General features: G+C 35.6%; 1 protein-coding gene across 4 annotated transcripts in view; it reads right to left on the bottom strand.

Moving 5' to 3' along the window:
- The window catches only part of LOC145268835 (uncharacterized), a 1,065,816-nt gene that overhangs the window by 728,955 nt on the left and 316,861 nt on the right, over positions 1 to 20,000 (bottom strand). For all 4 annotated transcript variants that reach the window (XM_080124499.1, XM_080124501.1, XM_080124498.1 and 1 more), the window contains exons 20-22: positions 11,994 to 12,220; positions 8,881 to 9,026; positions 7,167 to 7,285 (exon numbers count right to left, since the gene is read on the bottom strand). In XM_080124499.1, the coding sequence (XP_079980625.1) occupies positions 7,167 to 7,285; positions 8,881 to 9,026; positions 11,994 to 12,220 (492 nt within the window). The remainder of the gene's footprint in view (positions 1 to 7,166; positions 7,286 to 8,880; positions 9,027 to 11,993; positions 12,221 to 20,000) is intronic.

Here is a 20,000-nt window from a genome sequence, read left to right on the forward strand (position 1 = left end):
GTTCGTTCAAAGTCGATAGAACCATATTTCTACATTACCAATTTAATTGAAATTTTCAGAAAATCTATTTTTAAAGTCAAGGAATGTTTGCATGTTATTAAAATAATTTAACATTGCGAATTATAAAAATATTAAATTAAATAAAAATATTTTTCGTAACTGCGAGATTGTCCGCCATTTCATTTCCAGTAGAAATGAGCCTTTCACTTATTGAGATAAATATTATTTGTATTCATTTTTATGATACTAGTGCAGAGAGTGATCCGTGCTGAAATAATAACGTTATTATTTTAAAAGCCATTCTTAACATGGGGAGGGGAGGGAGTTTTGTACCTATTCTGTACTTTAACCTTACAATTGAATAAAAAACATATCGTAAAACTTTAATTAAACGTGGAAATACGATTTAAACAATAGCGCGGATTACTATCTGCATTAGCACCATTTTTATTTATTGCGGACTATTATTCTCATCTTTATTAGTTGTTGTTTCACGATTTTTCGGCCAACTATTCCTCTGGCCTTCATGAAAAGAAGTAAGTACGCGAGAAATTATTTTTTCCTTTTATAAATGTTTAGTAACTTTTTCCTTTTATTATTCTTATAGAGTAAAACTTTTCTTATTCATGAAAAGAGTTAAGCCTACATAAATAAATAAATGTTTGTACACGTGACAAATTATCAATAAATGGTTTAGTTACTTTTTTTAAAATTATTTATGAAAAGAGTTAGCGTAAATAATGTTTGTAAAAGTGCGAAAGGCAACGTAAGTGGCGTAGTTGTACAACCATTACCCCCATGCGTAATTTTTATACTTATAGGCTTTTGGAAAATTTTTTCACTGGATTATTATTGATTGGACACTAATTAAACAGATTATTAAAAAAAATTAAAAAAGAAATCATTATTTCGACATTTGAAAGTGGTGCTCACTTTTTAGTTACAACGTTCTGATAAATCAGTCACCCATTTTGTAACCAATAAAAACGCGGAATATCAAAACCATAGAAAGTAAAAATAATATGAACCTATACCGCATTTGTAAGTCAGAAATATATTTGTTTCACAAGAAAAAAATAGACTGAACATGACTTTTTTTTATTGGTTTTATAAAAATAAAATTTCGAGTTTTTTTAATTTTATTTTTTTATTTAGTTAAAAGTCAGTTTGTGGGTGTTTTTTTTATGAAAGGTGAGTTTCTTGGTGCTTCTTCACAATAATTTATCTGTTTCTATGAAAGGTGATTTTTTTTGTTTTTTTCCAAACTTTTTTTTTAAAATTTTTTTAAAGTATTATACATTTCACTAACATGCTGGAGAAATGTTTAATAATTTGGTATTTTTTTTCGATTAGGTCCACCTCCACAATTTTCCTTTAAATGACGACATTTATAAGTTTTCGAGTATGCTGAACACGGAAATCGCATTGAAATTTTGCGGAAATAAGTAGTTATCAAGATATAAAAAGTTGTATTATGCATTGTATTCTGTGGCGGCCATCTTTTTACGCACGCACGTGCCATAAACAAATGCCCGCGTGTAAAAAAGATGGCCGCCAAACATTACAATGCATAATACAACTTTTTATATCTTGATAACTACTTATTTCTGTAAAATTTCAATGCGATTTTCGTATTCAGCATAGTTGAAAAACATTACAAGTCGTCATTTAAAAGAAAATTGTGGAGGTGGACCTAATCTAAAAATTTACCAATAATTTTCCATCCCGTACGCCTCCCGATACATTGGTTCGTCAACATGTGACCATTTTATATCTCCCGAAGACACTTCCGTATTTCGAAAAAAAAAAAAAAAATGGGTGACCGATTTACCAGAACGTGGTAACTAAAAAGTGAGAACCCCTTTCAGTTGTTGAAATGATTTTTTTTTTCAATTTTTTTTCATATTGAGTGTTCAATCAATAATAATCCAATAAAAAAAAAAAAAAAAACTATCAGTATAGAAATTCGCATGGTTGTATAACTCCGCCACGTAAGTAAATAAATAAAAAATGTTACGTGTGCATGTGTTAGCCTTGACTAGGGGGGACTAAAGGAACGTCCATTAAATAATTCTGCGGGTCGCCATGGAATTCAACGCCCAAGGAGTACCAAAATAGTTTTCATGATATGAAGACAATTTTTTCGAAAACTGGGTGATCACTTTTCAATGTAAATTTAACTTAAAATGAGCACCCACTTTCTGGCCACCTGAGGAAGGGGCATTTATTTTCGTGTTTATTGTTTTATTTTCGTGTTTATTATTTATTTTCGAAAATCAAACAAAAAACTTTTTAGCCAATAAAACACACAGAAAAAAAATAGCATCCATTTTTTTTCTATCGAATTCATTTGCTGTTTTTATTGAAAACTTTCCCCCCGGATTTTTTATATAATTTTCCATTAAGAGCCGTGCGTCTCGCGTTCGTATATAACAAAATTTTTTTGTAAATTTCGGCGTGCTAAAAACGAATCTGCAAACCGTTTCCGTCGCAAAAAAATAGTTTTTATGATATGAAGAAATTACTTTTTCGAAAAGTGGGCGATCACTTTTCTATGTAAATTTAACTTAAAATGAGCACCCATTTTCTAGTCACCTCAAAGAGGGGGGATTTTTTCCCACGTTTATTGGCTAAACAGCTTTCGTTTATGCTCACGCATAGCGTAAACGAAGGCTACGGCTGTGAAATGGAAAATAGTCCCAGAGTTCAGGGGTTATTACCATGCAAAAGAAATCAAACAAAAAACTTTTTAGCCAAGAAACAGAAAAATGCCCCTCTCTCAGGTGGCCAGAAAGTGGGTGCTCATTCTAAGTCAAATTTACATTGAAAAGTGATCACCCACTTTTCGAAAAAGTAATTTCATGAATGTCATGAACACTTTCTTTTTGCTACGGAAACGGTTTGCAGATTCGTTTTTGCACACCGAAATCTACAATAATATATTTCGTTATATACGAACGTGAAACGGGCTTTAAAGTAAAATAATACCGGATTTTTTGGAGCAGATTTGCCGTTTAGTTGTACAAATATCCTCAAACCAGGTAATCACTAAAAGGGACTTTTAAAAGTCGTCACCTGTATCGAGCAAAAGTTTAAAACCACCGATTATATGCCAGCCTACGTCATGGTAACATATATTGAGTGAGTTCCTAACAGTATTTTGTATAGCTTTTTAGTTTAAACTCATTTTCCCAAAATTTCCCCAAACTGAACGTGTTTGATACAGTCTGCCGCCATTTGTATTTTTCAGATATACCGATAAACATTGAATGTTTTTGAACCGATTATACATTATACATTACATAAAAACACTAAAATCTTATCCAGACCATTTACTTTCTTGCCTTTGATAACATTTATTTGTTATATATTTATTTTTTGACAACTTCTTTGTATCTGTGTTTAGTAATATAAACCCTTTTCAGTTAATGTAACGATTAGTCGGCTTGAAAAACAATCCTTTTTTTTTTTTTGTCAGGAAAAAAAAAAGTGTCCATTATTGTGATTTGCTTTCATCTCTTTTTCTCGCTTCACCTCTCTCTTCTCTATCTATCACTGCTTCAGTCTACTTGTTTTTTTTTCTCTACCTTTCTATCTCTATGTTGTCTCTTTATATATATATATATATATATATATATATATATATATATATATATATATATATATATATATATATAGATCGATAGATAAATAGACATAGATATATGTAAGTGAGAATGTGTGCGTGAGGACAATTCTTAATCCATATGCTCAATGAATCTTTGATCTACAGACTTGAACTTTGGTATATAGGGTATTCAGACATGTTGAAAACTGTTTAATCAGTTTTCATCCGGAACAAGGGCCGCTAAGGGGTCAAAATTTAAAAATTGGTACTTGGGAGTCATCGGATTTTTATGTGTTTATCAACTATTTCACGAATGCGCATGCGTAAATTGTTTACATTACAGATTCCTTATGTAAAGAATAAGTAGGTTTGAAAACAATGTTGAAAGATCGTGGTAAGCTAACTTAATGGTTATCAGACTTGGCTCACTTGGTTTCGATTTCAGCTCGCTATTATATATATATATATATATATATATATATATATATATATATGAACAAATGATTAATAAAATATGTTAAAAGACAGCTTGAAAAAGAGTTAAAAACATATTTAATTTTTAAAAAAAGGAAGCACAAGATAAGTGGATAGTCCTTAATCCGCGGAGTTTCGAAGAAATACTCTCCTTCTCATCAGAGGGCAGGAATTAGCAAAATGCAGGATCGGATTTTGCATACAAAAGTATTTAATGAAACTACAAGTAAGTCAAAGATCTTACTTGGTTAAAAAAAGGGTGAGGTAAGGGGAACAGGAGGCAAAAGAAAAATAATAAAAAGATTTCACATGAATGGATAGTCCGGTGAAGGGTAAAAATCCAAAAATGGTAAAATCCAAAACGGTCGAATTTAAAATTTCAATCGAATGGGTAAATTCCAAATGGTTCAAAATCATCCAAAAGGCAGAGTTCATTGGAAAAAAGTGCAAATGGAATGAATTATTATATATTATAAGCTCTATTTTCTTTTTCGGTTTTATTGAGCTTTTTATATCTGGCTGAGTTTATTTTACTTGTAAATATTAACTCTTTAATATTTATAATATATTTTAAGTTTACTATTTTGATTAAACTTATTGTAACTTTTATTTTATATATACAGTGATGATCATATTTATTGGCACGGTAAAATAAAAGTTAAATTTTGTCTAATAAATTCTAAAAAAGGGATTAAATTAAAGAAAATAACAAAGTATATTATGTATTTTTAACTGGCCTTTCCGATGCAGCAATCGGATTTTAGAAAAAATAAATAACAAAGGAACAACAAACATAATTGCAAAAAACCCTTGTTCAAAATTATTGGCACGATTTATTTAATAATCAATTGTATAGCCTTTGGCCTTGATTACCTTCCTCAGTCGCTTTTCATAGTTTACAACCAAGTTGTTGCACTCTTCAGTAGTAATTTTAGCCCACTCTTCCTGACAATAATCCTCCAATTGAATAAGATTCTTAGGCTTCCTTTGCATTACCCTCAATTTTAATGTTCTCCATAAATTTTCAATTGGATTAAGGTCTGGGCTTTGTGATGGCCACTCCAAAACATTAATATGATTGTCCTCAAGCCATTTCTTAGTCAGTTTAGCCGAATGCTTTGGGTCATTATCTTGCATGAACCACCAACGACGACCAAGTGAGAGCTCTTTAGCAGAGTCTTTCAGGTTTTCATCCAATATTTTAACATAATCTTCCTTTTTTATGCTACCTGTGACCTTAACAAGACGCCCTGGTCCAGAGGCAGCAAAGGATCCCCAAAACATCAAACTGCCTCCACCGTGCTTCACTGTGGGTATGGTGTTCTTAGGCAGGAAAGCTTCGCCAGATTTTCTGTAAATATAAGACACTTTATTATGGCCAAATAACTCTATTTTCGTTTCGTCAGTCCATAGAACACGTTTCCAGAATGCAACATCTTTATCAATATGACGTTTTGCAAAGGCTAGCCTTGCTTTCAGGTGCATAGGCTTCAATAAGGGAGTCTTTCTCGGACGACATGCTTTTAAACCAGCTCTCTTCAAAACTCTACCAACTGTATGTCGAGATACATTCACTCCAGAGGTGCTCTGTTCATCAACAATCTCCCCAACAGAGATCCTTGGGTTTTGTTTTACTTGTCGAACAATTTTCCGTTCATCTCTTGGGGAAAGAATCCTTTTTCTCCCTCTACCCTCTAAACTCATAACGTGGCCTTGCGATTTGAACTTGTTTATTATGGCTCTAACAGTGGATTTGGGAAGGTTTAGCTTCTTTGAAATCTTATCATAGCCTTCCCCATTGGTATGGCATGCTACAACAAGCTTCCTGACGTTTTCGCTGTGTTCCTTAGTTTTAACCATGGCGATTGAAAATTATAATTTAGTCACTTATAATAGTTTAAATAAATCGCTATCTAAAAATTATCTGAAAAAAATTATTCACTGAATTAGCGTTAAACAAGCATAATATGGCTATAAAAAGTTCAGAAAGCACGTAAACCGGAAATTGATTGATATTATACTGATACTAAAAGAAAAACAAAGCCGTGCCAATAATTTTGAACAAGGGTTTTTTGCAATTATGTTTGTTGTTCCTTTGTTATTTATTTTTTCTAAAATCCGATTGCTGCATCGGAAAGGCCAGTTAAAAATACATAATATACTTTGTTATTTTCTTTAATTTAATCCCTTTTTTAGAATTTATTAGACAAAATTTAACTTTTATTTTACCGTGCCAATAAATATGATCATCACTGTGTATATATATATATATATATATATATATATATATATATATATATATATATATATATATATATATATAATTATTTTTTTACTATAATAATTAAATCACGTTGACACACCGGTTCCCAACGTTAAACCTTGTCAGTATTAAATGGGTGACCATTTGGGACTTCCAGGTGCTATATCTGTTCTCCGCTTATCTCGGCATTGTTTCCAGTCGTCCTGGACTTTTCCCTTTTTGACTGGACTCAAACAGTGTCGATTCAGGATAGATGTGGTTGGTGATTGCGCAACTCTTGCTTCACAATTACACGCACAACTGCCCTTACAGGGGTATCCTTTGTCTTTTGAGACTGAACGGAGGCATCGATCGATCGATATATATATATATATATATATGTGTGTGTGTGTGTGTGTGTGTGTGTGTGTGCGTGTGTGTGTGTTTGTGTGTGTTTGTAATAACAGGAAGATCCGACGTTGCTCGGGATTAATATGTCTATCTATCTTTATATATAATATATATGGTGTGTGTGTGCTTGTAATATATATGCGTGAATGTGTGCATGTTTGTGTGAATATGTGAATGCGTGCATGTGTGAATGTGTGCGTATATGTGTGTGGATGTGTGTGTGTGTACTAACAGGAAGACCCGACGTTGCCCGGAATTGAATCAGAAACATTATATTAAATCAGTCTAGATACACTTGAAGATCTGAGGTTAAATCGGCCGAAATCTTGTGAGAATAAACCCCAAGATGCAGACAGTGGTTTGGAGGATTCGAATAACATTCCGGCCATCGATTTCCAAATAAATCGATGACGTTTTCCTTTTCATACTTACCTCTTCGTAATTGATGTAGGTATTTTGCAAGACTTGGAGTGCTTCTTTCGGTACTGCCATCGATTGATTTAAATAATCGATCAGAATTTGGGCACTTGGCACCATCGTGGTTTTATTCTCTACAAAAAACAAACAAACTCCGGTTTAAAACATAATTGTCAACGTTACTCATAGAAAACCAACAACGAATATTAAGAGTTCTTATTTTTTTTCCATATAAACACGTACTAAGTCGTTTCTTCATTGCTAATTTAAAAAAAAAAACATTCTAGCGGGGAAGGAGCACCCGGTTTTGCCCGAGCGTAAATACGCTTAAATATGACATATGATATAATTTATCCATATTTCGTATATATATTATTATTAGGGCTATGACAACAGCATATTCTTTTCCTTGTTTTGATTCTCAGGTATATATTCCATTGATTGGTTGGTTGGTTGGTTGGTAGTTTTTGTTTTACGGCATATCAACCCTTTTCGGGTTATTCAATGACGAATGCAAAGATTCGGAAGAATTTTTTTTTTAATAGAATATATTTGTTGTTTTCACGTCGGTTTCTATTTAACCCATAGTTGGGATCCTAACAGGTACTATCACTCCGGGTCAGAGTGGACCTGGGAGCAATGGTAATTAAAGGGTGGCTCCACACTCCCTAAAGCCCTCAAGCTGGGGCCTCACCACTGGATATAGTTTAAGGTAATATCCAGGACCCCCATTGAGGGACTTTTACCCTCTGTAGGGGGGCAGTCGGCGTATTCTAATGCCCCACCGGCAGGGCCATATTCCATTGATATTTTATGTTTTTATGTAGAGTGATGTGGTTGCCGGTTGATTGATTGTGTCTAACCGTGTCGGATATATACTCGAGAGTCAAAACAAGGGAAAGAATATGCTGTTGTCATAGCCCTAATTATTATAGAATCGTTATTTCAAAAGTTAAAAAGAAAATATTTAGGTGCCATCACCTAGAATCGAAAACGAAACTGTAACATTCAAAGCTGGTGACGTTACCACCATATCAATGTGACACGCATATAAATCACTAAAATTTAAAATAAACTAAGATGAATGTACAAAAATCTGAACTATTGTTTTTTTTTTTTCGATTCTGGCCCATTTTAGACCCCTTTAAAACATTTTTAAGACCCATAAAAAACGACCCGTAAGAAATCCAATCATTTGAGCACCTAGCGCCGCTTTATGACTTTTAATTTTGGAGGAGATAGAGTTTGAAAATATGGAGACAGACAGACAAACATATAGCCATGTAATATTAGATTTTTGCATTACACGGACGGCGCCATTGTTGGTCAAATAACACGGAAAAATAAATAACAAACAAAATGTTTTTTTTTTTCAGAACGCCAGAATATTTGAAATAAAAAAAAATTTCATTGAATAAAAATGTATCAATATATAATTGTAAAAACATTTATTTAAAAGTCTGCGTAAGAAAATACAATTTTAATAAAACAATTTTTGAATTAAAGTAAAAATTGGATTTTTCCCCAAACAATTCAATAATTCAAGTGAAACCGTTAGACCACGAGGGAGTATGTAAAAGTTTATTTTTCTACGGGGTCATTTTTTTTTTTTTCGTAAATTTAAGAAATGTCTACTAGTTTCGACATCATGCGTAAGTACATAATGTTTTCACCCGAAATGCGTGGATTTAGTAGATAATCTAAACAAACACTGAAATTGGTACCAAACCTTTCGATAATGAAATAAATTCCATGGTGACATCCAGGTATATATCAAAGATGAAGAAATAGTATCGCATTTGCTTCTTTATTTCGTTTGGAAGCAACGGGGCTTCATCCAAGAATTTGGCGACCGCAATGCCGCTCTCAATAAATCTGAAAGAAAGGAAAAAAAAAAAAAACAAATAAGAAAATCAACTTTTAGTATATTCTAGCAGATGTATTACCAATTATATATACTTATCGAAAACATTCCAATGCAAAACCTATCCAAGAACACTGCCAGGCACATAAAGTACCTTCATGTAAAATTCCATAAAAACCGGCCCAGCCGTGTTTGAGTCCATGAGGAATAAACTTCAGACACAAAGACGAAGTTCCTTTTATATAATAGAGATTTATAAGAATTAGAATCGCTTATTTTGACAGAATCGGGAACTTAGAACAGAATCGGTAATTGTATCGGAATCGGAAAAAGAACTAGAATAGTCCCATCATTAATATATATATATCAGTGTATGTTCCAAGTTAAGCGGTATTATATATATATATATATATATATATATATATATATATATATATAAGTAAAAATGTCTTTTTGCGATCGAACGGGCACTCGCAGCTATTTTCATTGAAGCAAAAGTTGTAATGATTTATTTTTAATTATTCATTTTTTTTGGTGTGGCGGGAGGGGGGGAGTTTTCTTTCTATTTTCAACTTCGCATATTTGTGCTCTTTCCAAAACATTATTCATGACAGATTGCAGAATGTCTGGATTGTGATTTAACTCCTTTATTTCGTGCCTGTTGTTTTCCTTCAATTCTTGCAGGGTTTGGAGTTTGTTAATATAGACTCTTTCTTTAAGGTATCACCCAAAAGAAAAAAGTCTGGGTTTGTCAAGTCTGGGGAACGTGGTGGCCATTTGACATTGCTATAACGAAAGATAATATTGCCGCCAAAGCATTGCCTGAGAAACTTCTTGGTGTCTTTCGCCGTATGTGTCGTTCCCCCATCTTGTTGGAACCATAATCCGGGCATATTTTAAAATTGTGGACGCAGAAAGTCTGTAATCATAGTCCAGTATCTCTCTCCAGTAAGTTGCAGCATTTTCGTCTTAATCTTCAAAAAATGATGTCCAATAATCTTCTCAGTTACTGCACACCGTACAGTGCACTTTATAGGAAGAAACTTCTTTTGATGAATTGCCCTTGGATTTTCAGAGCCCCCAAATCTGTAATTTTATTTGTTAACGAATCCGTTCAAATAAAAATTAGCTTTATCTGACATAATCAATTTTTTGCAGAAAATTGGGGTCATTTCGGGCAAGTTCTTGCTTTTGAACTGCATATCGAACCCTTGTTTGAAAATCTTCAGGCTTCAAATGTTGAACAAGCTGCACTTTATAAGGAAAGAGTTTTTTTTTTACACAGTGATCACCACTTATCAAGGCCCGGAAGCCACTCAGGGATAAGGGTTATTGCAAGTACATTACGTTAGTGTAGAGATTTGATGAAGTGTTTACTTAAGGGGGCGGTTTATTAGCAATTTGTTAACATTTGACTTGAAGACATCCAAGTTGTAGTCCGGTGGGAAGCAGGCAGACGGAACAGAGTTCCACAGGCGTGCAGTTCTAAGAAAGAAGCTTTATTCATGGAATCTACGTTTTGATTTAGGCACAGATATAGAGTGGGGGAAATTTTTCACAGTGGATTCAGCTGTGCAGAATATTGTGTTGTGAGCTTCGACATATCCCAACTTGTTTGGAACGTCCTTGAATCGATGCTTCAGGATGCTGCTCCACGATCTCTCGCACTCTTTTCCATTTCCATTTGTGATGTAGATTTGGCTCGTAGTCACAATAACATCTACAGTAGCTACGTTTCGAGGTTTGCCAGCCCTCTGAAAAGCAAGTACAGCTCCTTGGTCGGCGCACATTGTTCAGAATTGTGTTGTGATTTGGGGGTATCGCTTACATGAAAATGCCGTCGCTAAGTTCTTTGAGTCAAAATAATTTCACAACATGCGTACATTGTTTATACTTAATTTCAAAAATATTATCTGTAAAATATTTTAAATAGAGAAAAAAATAATTATTAATGGTAAAATAACAAAGATTTTCAACCCTTCAGTAGTTTTTTGGACACTGTATATGGCGATATGTTGATTGCAACATCTTGTCAGACGAGAGCCACTCCCTCAGTCACTAAAAATTCGTGTGCCCGAAGATGACTTTTTCTGTCAGTGACTAGCACACCCTCAAGCAGACATGAAAACGTTCACTGGTTTGGATGAAACTAACAGCAGCGGAACCTGTATCATCGTGAGCTTTCATGTGATTAACAAAACCTGCCTTAGACAACAGAGTCCGATCACACACCTTACAGATCCAGAGATCTCCATGGTTGGGCGGCAAGGTTTGGCATTTCCTACATGCTCTCTTAAGCTTCGCTCGGTCTATTTTGGCTGCTTCAAAGTGTTCTGCACCCCTGTATATCAGTGTCCTTCACTGCTTGCGATCATACGCTAGTGACTCCCAACTGTCAACAGGAATATGAAAGCTCACCAGACTCTCCTTGATGCTATCACGGAAACATTTTGGGCTTATGCTGGGGTCTTTTTTCCAAGAAAGAGCTCACCATAGAACAACTGTTTTGGGAGTCGATAGTCTTCAAGCCGGATAAGATGACCCGCCCAACGCATCTGGTTCTTAATAACAATGGTAGCAATACTGGTTGTTTTGGCCTTTTTTAAGACATATGTATCAGGGACAAAGCTATCCCACTTTAAACCAAGAATGTGTCTAAGGCAGTGCTGATGGAACCTCTCGAGCAATTCTATATGTGACCGGTACAAGGTCCAAGTTTCAGATGTGTAGAGTAGGGATGGTACTACACATGCTTGATATACTGTACATACATACATACATACATACATACATACATACATACACGCACGCACACACACACATATATAAGCATATACACATACACATATACATACACACACAGACATATATATACATACATACATACACAAACACACATACATATACATATATTACATAATTATTGGATATTTTTTATATTATCGTAAGTATTACACAATTCACATGCTATTACTTACATGTCTCCCGATAATAATTGGTTTCTCATATTAAACAAAATGACCGATAGACTGTATTTCAGTCTGTCTATTTCTGAAGATGGCAATTGCATAAGCATCGTCATCATACGTCTCATCTCCTCGGGACTGAATATAGTGGGGAGGGTATGAACCCACAATTTGGAGTCAGTGATGAACTTGTTCCAGTTTAAAGACACAGCCTCTGTAGATTTCAACCATTGGTGAACCTTAAAAGTAAAAATAAGACAAAGATTTTTTTCATATCAATTAGGATATAATATGTACTCGATGAAGTCGATTGATATCTCTAAAATGTTTTTTATATAAATTCACCCCAACAGCGAAGCATGTAGCTACTGGGATGTTATTGTGACTACGAGCCAAATCTGCAGGGGCGATTGTGCAGCAATAGATTTGTTTAGATTATGTATAAATTTCTGCATGTTGGTTCTGTTGACGAGCATGAGGGATACTCAAAATGCTTGAGAAAAAAAGCTATTGGAAACCTCTATAAGGAAGAGCTGGGATATTACTGACCCTCGGTTTGTAGTATGAGTGGGGAGCACAAGTGACGAAAGTTCGTGGGAGCTTATTCCATTTAAGTAAAAACACAGTGATGAAATATGGCGGCGATGGGACAGAGGTCGGAGGTTGGTTGACAGTGTGGGACTTATTAGCTTAGGGGCATGTTTGTAGACCCTGTCCAACCAGGAAAGATTGTTGTCTGTCAATGACGTGGTTAACACGGTACTGAGTTGAACCTAACTTGTTTGTGTTCCAATTAAAGTACAGAGAGACTGAGGGGTTGAGGCTGACAGGTTTCAAACCCATTGATTTCCATTGACAACGCCTGCACCTGCATGCTAGCTAAGGGCCATGACGCAGGTCAGTGCGTTTTGAATGCAAGCCGGTTAACAGGGGTTACCACCCTACACACACCTTAAAATAAATAGGGATGCACATGCGATTTCTAGTCAGTCTACAGTTAATCGCAGGCAGTTAGTCTGTCACGATTCCGAGGAGATGAAAGACCTCTCATTGAGGTGACAAGAGATGATAATGGATGGCAGATAAACCGATAGCAAAATTCCCACCGTCCTTCTAAGGATGAGCAGAGAAACAGGCCGAAACTTCGACCATGAAGCTAAATAAAGATTCAATTTTATTTATTTACTAGCATTTCAGCCCGGCGTTGCCCGGGTGTTTGGAGGTGTATGCTGAGCAAAAAAAAAAAAAAAAGAGTAAATGTTTTTTTAATTTGACCCCTATTATGACCCCTTAAAATTTATAGTTTCGGGCTCAAATCACTTTATTAAATTAGATCCAGGTTCAAGGAACCTATATCTAAAATTTCAAGTGTCTAGACCCAAAATTGTCGGAGAAGTTTGGTAGAGTTCTTAAAGGTCAAATCGTTGAAATTTGACCCCTTAACAGCCAAATTTCTGGCTGACACCCGTCACATCGATTTTTCCAAATCTCAGTACCCGGTATTTCAAATTTCGAGTCTATAGACTAAAAATTGACAGAGTTATTGCGTAGGGAAATGTACACAGACAGACAGACACGTTCACTTTTATAGATATATAGATTATTATGCTAATTTTTATAATTGTTGTTTTCATGACGTTCCGGCCAACTATTCCACTGGCCTTCGTCAGGTTGTTACCCACGATGGTATAGGAATGCGGAATCTTACCCTGTCAGGGTTAACAACCCGATGAAGGCCAGAGGAATAGTTAGCCAAAACGTTGTGAAACCAACAATTATGAAAGATGAGAATAATATTCCGCAAATAAATAAATGAAATATACAACTTCCTCATCTCCAAAAAGAATTCCAATAATCAAATAAAAATCCAATTGTCGAGAGAAATGAGACTTGCACCTGTTTTTATACATGGCCGCTTTTGTTTCAGGTGCACCAACGTCGGGACAGAAACCACTCGAGGATATAAAAGGTGCATTTCGCTTCATTTTATTACTCCCTCAAAATGGCTGATGTGCTGGAAAGTGAACGCTGATGCAAAGAAAACAGAAGGTCTCCTTTCTCCCCTTGTAATAACTGGTGGTTGGTGTACCGGATGTGACAAAAATACTAAATACGTATGCGAATGTTGACTTTATAGAGATGTACCTATTTACTATGCCTCCCCACGGGACAGAGTTAGACACCAGGGTCGTTTTTTAACGTGGAGAAATGGTACAAAAATAAAAATTGTCTCAGTCGTGAAGGATTTCTCCTCCACCGAAAGAGAACAAGAAATAGAAGTGCAGCATCTGAAGAACAGATACTACACTTTGATCTTTATAGAGATGTAGGATACTAGCAGATGTGAGAAATTTTCTAACTTATTAGATAGAGCCTACTTTGTATCATTAAATCTCGCATCTTTGGAAGAGATACATCAAGAGCATTGCCAAGGCTGCTGCAAAGAAGATGGGCTCTCTCTACTGTGCTAGAAAGTTACTCCCACCTGAAAGTATCCTGTACCTCTACAAGATCACCATTCTCCCATGTGTATAGTATTGTTGTTACATTTAGGTTGGTCCCTCTACTACTAGTCTAACCCCGAGATGGGGTTCACAAGAGAGTCGCCAACCTGATATAGATCCTGAACTCTCATCTAAGCTTCAGCCTCTGTCCCATCGACGAAATGTTGCATCCCTCTACCTTTTTTTTTTTTACAAGTATTTTAATGGTGGATGCTTCGATAAACTACAAGCCCTTGTACCCTCTGGACATAAATACCCCCGAAAAACCCGACAATCAGCAAAGTTCCACCCCTACACAGTAGAGATCCCTAGATGTAAGAAAGCCTTCTACTCTAATAATTTTTTTCCCCCAGAACTGCTAGACTTTGGAATTCCTTCCGGATTCCTGCTTCCCTTACTGTATTGTAAGTGTAATGTGAACAGATATCTTGCTGCTCAACTCCCTACATAGTATCCCTGCAACTTACAGTGCCACTTTGATGCAGGGGGCTACTATGTCTTGTTTGGGGTGAAAATGTAATAATAATAATAATAATAATAATAATAATAATAATAATAAAGGTGAGAATTGTTTGAAGATAGCGGTTTCAGTCCTACCCCAAAGCAGGCCAGAGGATTAGTCGGCCAACAACAACAACAACTATAGAATGCAGTAATTATTGGGGACACAGTTACGATACTCGGCATTCTTATCCCCTCATGGTTAACACCTAAAGAAGGCCAGAGGATGAATTAGCCGAAACATAATGAAGCAACAACAACAATGAAGATGAGGATAACAGTCGGCAAAATTAGGAATACATAAATTATGAAGCCTCATCTAAAAAGGAATAAAATAAAATATAACTAGTGTGACCTGCGGAAATTCCTCAGGGCACTCATTCTTATGTAATATATTAATGTTGGCATTTTGCGGATGTTTAGCGTAAATAGATACATCCTATTGTAGCTCTTTTGTTAAAACTGCAAAAGTATTTATCTAATCTAGCAGGGACGCCTGGCGTAGCCCGGTCGTAAAATACGCTTAAATATGATATTTTAATTCTTGCAGATTTGGTATATATTATTATAGAGTTAATGTTCTATTGATTTTTATATATTATAAAGTTGCGATTTAAAAAAAAAATACATATGACATGGGTGCATCAGCTTGAATCGAAACCGAAACCAAAACTTATGAAGAAAATATGCGTATATATAACTGGAGTTCGTTCTGCTTTTTTTTTTTTTTTTTTTTTTTTTTACACAGTGATCACCACTTATCAAGGCCCGGAAGCCACTCAGGGATAAGGGTTATAATCAAAACTGAAACCAAAACTTATCAAGAATTCTTGGGAAAATTATTTATAAAAAATAGATGACTTGAGTGACGTCAGCTATAATCGAAACCGAAACCAAAACTTATCAAGAATTCTTGGTAAAATTATTTATTACAAGAAATGGAAGGTCATTGCACGTTTCTTAATAAAAAGAAAAAATAATTTCAGTCAATTTTTTATTAAACGACTTCAGTTATAACCGTAAGATTGTTGTCCTCATGATAACACAAATTGACCCATGTGACCCTCTCGGGATTGCTTGCCGTGTGTCATCACTGCCCATTCTCCGCGGCATTACCTCCTCCTTGCGATATTGCCGCAAAGTGTCTGCAATATTATTGTGGTAACGCACCCTAAATTGGAATGCCTTGCCCAGGACCATATGATGTTCATCAGCAACTTAGAACCACAATACCTCCTCCTTGCTCGATTATATTGTCAAAGTATCTTGTTTTGTCATGCCCACTGTAAATTTCGTGAAATGAATACAATATAATGTAATGCTATATTGGCGTAAAGTGTCTGCAATATTATTGTGGTAACGCACCCTAAATTGACGATGGCAAATGAGACCGAACGTGACGCACATATTTTCAAGTAGATATCTCCCCCCCCTCCCCTGCACAAAACATTATCCGTATAAACATGTGTTTCCGGTCAATCGGTGGCGGAAAAGTTAGGGGGGGGTTAAAAATTTTTTATTGGACTTACTGAGAGGAAAAAAAAAAAAAATAAAAAAAAAAGATGTTTTGCTTTAGGAAGTCCTGGACGAACCTTGCAAAAGGAAAAACAAATACGAGCACAGGAAGTGGATCGCGGAGTTACTTTTGGCAGCCACGTAATTCTAGCTTCCCCTTGTTATTCTTTAGTCCTCACATTCCATGAACGACGTTTCTGACAAAGGAGGAAGAATTGCTGTTTTCTGGGCTAGAATCTATTCACATAAAAGCGCAGAGTAGAAAGTAGACATTGGGATTACTTTCGGACGCTTAGTAACTCTCCCTTCCTTTATTTTATTCTTTAGTCCTCACGTTCCATGAACGACGTTTCTGACAAAGGAGGAAGAATTGCTGTTTTCTGGGCTAGAATCTATTCACATAAAAGCGCAGAGTAGAAAGTAGACATTGGGATTACTTTCGGACGCTTAGTAAATCTTCCTTCCTTTATTTTATTCTTTAGTCCTCACATTCCATGAACGACGTTTCTGACAAAGGAGGATGAGTTGCTGTTTTCTTGGCTAGAATCTATTCATATAAAAAGGGGACAGTGGATTAAAAGTTACGATTGTAGAAGTAAAGCGTTCATGCAAACACATCTCTGCTCTACGTTATCGAGAACAAGATTTCTTCAACTGACGCGGGATTGCAAAGTACACCGTACCGACGTCGAGCCGATAAAAAAAAAAAAAAAAAATGGCTATTTATTTGCTCCCCCCACCGAGCAAATAAGGCACAAGGCCGATTTTTAAAGTGAGGAGTGAAGGTGAAATGGGGACCAACCTCCCCGGGGAGTAGGGAAGCTGGATAGTGACAATTGGTATGAAGGATTGCTCCTACATTGACCAAGGTCATATATGTGAGGTTGCCCCCACTTATGGTCTTTGCTTGACACTTGTTGCCCAGGCCCCGAAGGGCGTGGGCCAGAGAAGTATAAAAAAAAAAAAAAAAAAAGAATCGTCCTCAATTGAAGAAATGCTGGCTTTTTATATTGTCAAACTCAAACACGCCCGCGTTTCAATTTTTTTTTTTTTTACACGGTGGTCACCACTTATCAAGGCCCGGAAGCCACTCCGTGATAAGGGTTATTATTTGCATAAGACACGTTTTTGTCTCGTGTCGGTCAGGTTTCGAGTTTAAGACTTTTTCTCTTTCTTTTCTTAAGCGAATGACACCTGCGCTAACCATGCACACTACACGTATATAAAGTCGTATTCCTGCCTGTCTGTTTGTTTGTTTGTTTGTTCACATTTTTTATGAATATATACAAAAGATACCTGGCTTCAAAAATTAATTTTCACTAGCAGAACATGTAGAAAATTCCACGGCTGTTGAACATTTTTAAAACACATTAGAAATAAAACGAATAAAAAATAGTTTACTTCATTCGCTTAAGAAACTTAAACTCGAAACCTGACCGACACGAGACAAAAAACGTGTCTTATGCAAATTAAAAATAAAAATAAACGACGACGATTATTTTAACTACGGATTTGCACCAACAATTTTTTTTTTATTCCAATGCGAAAAGTGCTAAAAAAGTTAAAATTGTTTATTTTTTTTTGCATTATTTGGACTATTATTCTCATCTTGAATGTTTTCTTTCCCACAGCGTTTCGGCCGATGTAACCTCCGGCCATCTTTAAGCGTATTCACACTGGATGTTATTGGTGAATAGTGAAAAAAAAATGCTTGATTTATTTGCTTTCCCAACGATGAATTTGAAACTTTTATACAAGGAATCACCACTTATCAAGGCCCGGAGGCCACTCGAGGATAAGGGTTATAGCGTGCACAGTAATCAATGGGATAGTATCGTAGTAATCGTTAGTATTGGAGATTTGATAAAGTGTCTTACTTAAGGGGGCGGTTTGTCAGGAATTTGTTTATGTTGGACTTGAAGACATCCAGGTTGTAGTCAGGTGGGAAACACGCAAACGGAAGAGAGTTCCACAGCCGTGCACTTCTAAGAAAGAAGCTTTGTTCATGGAATCTACGTTTGATTTAGGTACAGATAAAGAGTGGGGAAAATTACTGACAGTGGTTTCAGTGGTGAAAGATTGGCGAGGGGGGGGAGAGAGATTGGAGCTCAGATGAGCACTTCCCATGGACATTTTGTAAAACAATTAGATTTCTTTCTTACGACGAAAAATCAACACACAACTCATTGTTTTGTTTTCTTTTCTGATTATTTTTTAAAAATAAATTATAAAGGAAGAGATATCAATTCACTTGCACATTTTGGAAAAAGTCAGATATAGAATACGAAAATAATTCCAACTCACTTCTTTACAGCAACAACTACTATTTATTGGGTACAATATAATAATCAATAAGAAATTACCGCTATAATAATAAATACGAAATCTGCATGAATTAAAATATCATATTTAAGCGTATTTTACGACAAGACAACGCTGGTCGGCCACTACTAAATATCGGATACAATCTATCTATATATCTATAAAAGTGAAAGTGTCTATTTGTGTACATTTCCCTACGCAATAACTCTGTCAATTTTCAGTCTACAGACTCGAAATTTGATATACAGGGTACTGAGATTTGGGAAAATCTTTGTAATTTATTTTCGGCCAGAAATTTGGCTGTTAAGGGGTCAAAGTTCAACGATTTGACTTTTGAAAACCCCTCCGCTAATTTTGGGTCTAAACACTTGCAATTATAGATATAGGTTCCTTGGACATGGATCTAACTTAATGACTTGATTTGAGCCCAACACAATAAATGTTAATGGGTCATAATAGGGACCAAAGTTTTAAAAAAAATTTACCTCTGCGGTCTCTATCAAATTACTCGGACAATTTGTGGTGTAAAAATTTGAAATTTTACTTAAAGGGTATTCAGAGATAGGGCAAGCCTTTTCATCAATTTGGGCCGAAAATTGTTAGTACCAATATATAAATGTATGTATGTATGTTTGCATGTCTGCCTAAAACTTTCAACAGAGGCGACGGATTTTACAAGATCAGTATCGTTTTGAAGTTCGACCTTTCAGACGACAAATATCGAAAAATTGGCTAAAAACATTAATATCTTCACCTTCAACTGGGCAGTTTTCTATAGGGAGGGGTCGCTTTTTTAGCCGATATTTTCGGAAGTCATTCTCTCCTTTCGATTTTCTGGCCTTAAGTAAAACCTACGTCACTTCCAGTTTGGCGGTGGTCGTAACAGCAAAGACGTCGGGTTTTTTTTTTCACATTCTTTTCCTCTTTTGCGATACGGGTTCGAGCCTGCCTTTCTACTACCACTTTTTTTTTGTTCAACATACACCTCAAAACACCCGGGCAACGCCAGGTACCCATGATAGTATATCTATAAAAGTGAAATTGTGTTTATGTTTGTGTGTGCGTGTGTGTGTACCTTTCCCTACAAAAATATTCTGTCAATTTTCACTCTGTAGACTCAAGATTTGACATAAGGCGGATTGAGATTTGGGAAAATCTTTTTGGTCGGTTTTCAGTC

The sequence above is a fragment of the Euprymna scolopes genome, chromosome 44 (assembly GCF_053919585.1).
Source record: "Euprymna scolopes isolate OS-2025 chromosome 44, ASM5391958v1, whole genome shotgun sequence".
Lineage (NCBI taxonomy): Eukaryota > Metazoa > Mollusca > Cephalopoda > Sepiida > Sepiolidae > Euprymna > Euprymna scolopes.